This window comes from Lygodium microphyllum, chromosome 14 (assembly GCF_053477565.2).
Source record: "Lygodium microphyllum isolate KBCC chromosome 14, Lygodium_microphyllum_v1.1.10, whole genome shotgun sequence".
NCBI classification, from domain to species: Eukaryota; Viridiplantae; Streptophyta; class Polypodiopsida; order Schizaeales; family Lygodiaceae; genus Lygodium; species Lygodium microphyllum.
In genome coordinates, this window is record NC_141148.1 from 40,501,645 (window position 1) to 40,507,644 (window position 6,000).

At 39.5% G+C, this 6,000-nt stretch overlaps 1 protein-coding gene across 2 annotated transcripts in view; it reads right to left on the reverse strand.

Moving 5' to 3' along the window:
- DCP1 (decapping 1) overlaps window positions 1–5,799 on the reverse strand; it is a 55,456-nt gene extending 49,657 nt beyond the window's left edge. The window contains exons 1-2 of one of the 2 annotated variants that reach the window (XM_087692704.1): window positions 5,678–5,794; window positions 5,231–5,448 (exon numbers count right to left, since the gene is read on the reverse strand). In XM_087692704.1, coding sequence (XP_087548830.1) covers window positions 5,231–5,392 — 162 coding nt within the window. In that variant the 5' untranslated portion in view covers window positions 5,393–5,448; window positions 5,678–5,794. Of the gene's footprint in view, window positions 1–5,230 lie in introns of both variants that reach the window. The other variant, XM_087692703.1, reaches the window with a different exon arrangement.
- Between the last annotated feature and the right edge of the window lie 201 nt (window positions 5,800–6,000).

Genomic DNA, 6,000 nt, shown 5'->3' on the forward strand with positions numbered 1-6,000 from the left:
AGCTAATCGCAATTCAGGTGTTTTCAGACTAGAAAAAGCAGCACATTTCCTTCAGCAAAGAGATGCAGCTTCAAATAGAAGCAGAGATAACAGCAGCGCCTGTAATTGCACTACTAGCCCTTCTGGCATTTCAACATTGATGTCACCAAGACTTAAATCATCAATGCAATCGCAGTGCTGTTTGATGGTGCCGGATACAAGTTTACATGTTGCATTCAGCAACAAAGTTGCATATTCTCCTGAAGGCAGCATACAAATCAGAATACCTTACTTCCTAAGTAGCATGCTAGCAACCATGGGATAACAATTGAAAGAAGACTGGTCAAAGCCCATCAATTATTGTATCACCATTTCATATGCTAATGGGGATGCCAAGCTGGGGTGTGGATGAAACAAAAGTGAGAATCTCAGCTTCCATCAAGTATTTGTTATCTCAGCTTCCAAGCTGGGGTGTGGATGAAACAAAAGTGAGAATCTCAGCTTCCATCAAGTATTTGTTATCTCTTATCAATTTGGAATTCCACCAGGACCAAATGATAGCCTTCTCTTGATGTATCTCTAGACATATTTGCAAGGAGACACTGTAATTTCACTTTTTTTATGGCGTATCTTGTGTTTTGATATGTGAGCTTATATTTAAAGATGTGAAAGCACTGATTTTGTGAAGCGTAAAGTGTACTGAGAGAGTTACGTCTAGCTCCATCCCACAAAGTGCTACTCAAGTATGGTTTCAAGCCCATCCACTTTACCAAGTTGGTTCTTGATGAAGATGACACTATTCTACGTGCCAAATTCAAACTACCTTTTGCAAACTATATAATTTTGCTGAGAATTGAGCCTCTTTTTGGCTTCAATTTATTTAAGCTCACTAAGGACACGGAGAAACCACTAAGCTTATATATTTGAGAGTGGAAAATTTTTGAGAAACCTTAATTCATCATGTTTGTTGGGTTTGGGCACAAGAATAGCCTAGCCAACAAACCATGAGAGAGAGAGACAAAGACATGCACAATAGAGAAAAAACAAACCCGTTAATCACAACTATGAAAATGGATCAAGTTGGGTCTTTCTATGTGGGCTAAAGGGCTCACCTTTACCTTTGGCCCTTGTCTAGCGTAGCACATGTGATGTGAAGGTTAATTAAGTCACAATGTTGGGCCAAGGAGCCCAAGATGTCAATGGCGGCCAAAGGCAAAAGTTGTAATAAGATGTATTGTTCAAGTACTAGGTGGTGTCTCATGTCAATTTTGGCCTAGGGCATTTAATTGGTCAATAAGTGTCGGTGGTGACATTAGGAACTAGACATTAATCAATTAGTTAATGCCAATTCAAGAGCTAATTAATCCTCAAGACCACTTGGTCAAAATGGCCTAACCAACTTAACTTTGTATGTGCACATTTTTAATTTTTTAGGTACGAACAAGGGCAACAAGTGGCAGCCTTTCATATGTAAGCTAGGGGAAAGGCTATTGGGGGCTGGTTGAGACTCATTCCAACAATTTTGAGCATTGTAGATGCTAGGAGAGACTAGAGAGGATTGGTTAACAAGTACCTTTGAGGTGGACATCATGACAACTGGGAATAGGCTTGATGCTAAGGAATGCAAGATTTTGGAGCAATATAGTAAGAAATTTCGGGATGCATTGCTGCCCATCACTTCTTATTGCCCCATACCCCTTCATGAGCAAGTGGAAAAGTATGTTTGTTGGCTGCCCAAAGGAATCGTGGATTTTTTTGTACAAAATCCACTCCGTCTAGCATGTCTCAACTTATAGAGACTAGTGCTACAGCCGATGCTTTGATGTGTGGAAAGGATTCGGGCTTCCAAGAGAGTGGGGAGAAGCCGAATAAAAAGTTGTTTTAAGGCTAAGAAAAGGGACAAATCTAAAAACCAGCCTGAAAAGAGGGCAAAACAGAAAAGAAAGGGCTGGAATTTCTCTCTCCTCAAGTTTCTCTCTCCTATATAAGAATTCCCTCAACTGTTTTCAGCCATTTTCAAGTATTATTGAAGAGCAACTATGGGTTTAGTAGCCACGTCAAGTCCCATGCCAAGAAATTGAAGGTTTAGTAGCCACGTCAAGTCCCATGCCAAGAAATTGAAGGCTTAGTACTTGAAATCAACAGCTATAATTTGAGGAATTGCCAAAATTTCAAGAAGCCAACCATCCCAATTGGATTTAGGGTTAGATTTAACCAATCAAGGGTCAATTGAAGGCCAATCCCTAAGTAAATCAAGGGGCAAACTAATAAAAAGGCCTGCTGTTCATCTATGATACCAAGTGGTATTGGAAATTGAAGGAGATTGGAACCTAATCTCAATGTAATTCATCCAACTCATGACTCGTCGAGAGCCAACACAAAGACAAAAATCCAATGATGTTATTAGAGCAGAGAGAGCACTAAGCAATGTCATGCTGTCACGAAGCTTGTTCTTGTACTCAAGAAGGTTTGCAACTATTTCACGGGCTCTTTTTACTACACTTAAAAATTTCTGAACTTCAATCTCATTGAGTGAAGCAGAGAAGGCTGGTAAAATCATTTTTCTACCCTTGCCTTACCCTTTCCAACCTTTGCATGAAAGGGTTTCCCCAAATCTCCACTACAACAGATTCCCAAAGCTAGCTACTATTCTACTACCCGCCTTACCCTATACCAACCAACAATAGTACAACGGTATTATTAACTCTATCCTTGATGAATATATCTTCATATCAATAGAAGGCCATCATACAAGTTCACTATTTTATTATCTTTATTCTTCACATTATGTCTATATGTTATGCTATAGGACATTGAAAGCACTTCAAAGTTCAAACATATGGATGATTTGAAAATATTGGGAGTAGTGTATTCTTGTCTTTATCCTTTAGATTTATGTCAAATGATTATATATAAATGTTCAATGAACAAACTCTCCATAAACTAGTCGAAATCCTAATACTTTCCATCTTTTTAAGACAAAGTGATTATAAGCCATCTTATCGTAACACTTTATTCAAAGCCATATTTATTGTAATACTTTATTCAAAGTTGGGAATATGGCATATGAAGATGAGAAGAGTATGTTGAGATTCCTCAATCCCATTTCAACTAACGGTAATTGAAATTCATGTGGCCGTTTCACAAGTCAATGTATGTCCCCACATCTTGGCCACTTCGCATTACATCTCGAGCATGGGCACCTACTTATTTGTCATGTATCACATTTAGTTTGAACCATTTGGTCTTCCGAGAAGTCATGCCAATTTTTTGCCCCGATATCAAGGCAACTAATTTCATCTTCAATACCTATTGACGTGTACATGCTTTCAATCATTCTTCAATATTTTTTTGCTTGGGATACTTCCTTGGCTGAATTTGGATCTTCTCTATCTCACAAGGGGCCTACCATGGTCAAGCATATATGGACAGATTCACAATCAGGGTTACTCCATCTAATACAAATCTAAAGCATGTCTTTCATCGCATCTCTGAGGGTGATCAAATACTTCCTATTCTTCAACTACACCTTCACTCTCGTGCCATCTAAGCCTCATCTCTCTCTAGATGATTGTGTGTTTGATAGTGGGCCTATCCGCCACATGCATAAGGACTGCTCTTTCATCCTTCCCAAGCAATTGTGAAGATTCTCAACACATCAATCGAGTTTGAGAGGGGACATTCCAATGGATGCTAATTATGGTGATACCATCTACTTACAGGATGTACTCCATGTTCCTCACATTGCCATAAAATTTATTTTCTATGCATCGACTTTCTAACCGTAAGAAGGCCCTCTTATTTTGACCAAGACATATTGTCATAGATGCAATGATTGCTTGGGCACTGAATCACATACATCTAGAGAGAGGGGAGCCTAGAGTTCTTAAAGGTCATCGCACATGCCATCACCTATGTGGTTTGTACAATACATCTCATGTCTTCACTTGTAGATGCCCATCTATTAATTCTTTGAGCTCTTGTGCTCTCTCTTTCAATGTTCATTCTTCTCAATGTTTGGCCACTATGTTCTTCCACTTTTGTTGCAACTTGCTTTGCTCATTCTCATAAGAAGGAGAGGTAGCGAGTTGTAGTTGACACCAATTCAGCCCAAAAATCCCATATCAAACAATAAAAAATAGATGTTGGCAGCTAGCCGAAGGTAGGAAGCAAGCATAGTAAGATGGGACAAGCTTTGGGGACAAGGACAAGGACAAGGACAAGAATTGCCATCCCTTATCACCCACAAGAGGGGGCTCTAACATGGCAATGTTACAAGGATGGGATGGAGCTAGGATTAGAAGCTAGAAAATGGCCATCCCATGTTATTATAGATATAGATTGCCAACCTTGGAAACAGCCTGCCCGTCGAGGAAATAGGCAATCCAGCAAACGATGATGATGAGAAAAATGCAACCAAAATAGAGAAGGAAAGATGACATCTTCTTCCTCTTAGACCAACATACCGCCCAAGTTTGGAGGAGGCCATGGAAGGAAAAATGCAGGTTGTCCCTCACTAAAATCTTCTACAACACAAAACAAAAAGCAACCGGCACCAAAATCTAGGATTGTATATATAGGATACCATGGTAGAGTACACAAAGAAAGCAAAAGTATGCAAACATATACACTCAACAAAAAAGAAAGAGAGCATTGAACACAAATACCAAGTACAGGCAATGAATCCACAAGTCAAGCAGTCCGATACAGGCATTATTAATTCTTTCAATTCCATACAGATATAGAAGGATATGCGTCAGCTCTTTCTTTCAGAATGAATGGGAATCAACATGTTTGTCTCGTCATATATAATCTATTGAGCCTTCCTTTGATTTCACAAATTTCACATAACTCATCAGAGGGAAGCCATACGAGATAAGGAACTCCTTAAAAATTTCGATGTTTGTCCATAATTTATCTAGTTTAAAAATGTGTCTATAGCAAGACTTGAGTGACGTTTTCTAGCAGCCACTGACTGCCTGGTAATTCGTAGGAAAGACCTCGTCTTGTGAACCTTACACATGCATACACATGATGTGCGCTCATTGTATGATCAGCATTTTTCTGTACTCCTGTGAGAATTTTTATGCCAGAAAATGCTTCACATTACAACTAAATGTTACTAATTTAACGTGTGATCGCGACATTCTGTACTCTTAAAAGAATAACAAGCCAGAACGTGTGACAAGGTTACTTACTCCACAATGGTAACAGGAAGAAGAAAAACTACTGAGAAAAGAACGGCACTCACCCACTGACATTTGTCTACATCGAATTCATAGAGAGTCACATGCGCGGCAGTAATGAGAATGTCTTCTACATGGTGATCCATTCTCTGCAATACGGTTAAGTTGAGCTCCCATGTCCTCTGCTGGTTGATTAGTCTGCCATTCTGCGCCATTTCTCTCTGCATTTGTTCTTCGCTTCTCTTTTTCTTCTTCTTGGACTATCACAGTGAGCGTCCAAAACCTAGCGACACAGGACAAAGGCGTTTCTGACTGTGCTTAGTTCTTCTCTTCTCCTTCTTACACTATTTGCGTGCGCGTTCAAGCCAGGCACAGGATGAAGGCGCGATTGACTAATTCTAAGTTTTCTTCTTCTTCTTCTTCTTCTTTTGGACTATCAGTGCGGACTTACAAACCCTACGCACCACAGAAAGGCCTGTATGACAGAAACTAAGTGAAGATCAGCGCCCCACCTGTATGACGAAGAAACCCTAGCCACCAGCTTATCATTTCAGTGCTCCATCAGCATTTCCTGTCGCCATACGATCTCCCTTCGAAGCAAAGGAAGCATCGTGGTTATTTCACATGGGATGAATTTTGTGACATGTCCATTTTGATTTTTATTAATAATTTACGATATTTGGCCAGTTAATGCAGAAAATGAAAATATCAATTTCCAAAAAAATTCGCAGTATGGTAAATGTGCCGAATATCTTTTTCTTTTTTCCTTTTGGCGAAGTGCCCTGATTTTTTTGACAGCATATAGATTTCTAGTGTGCCACGGGGGATGCAGGAT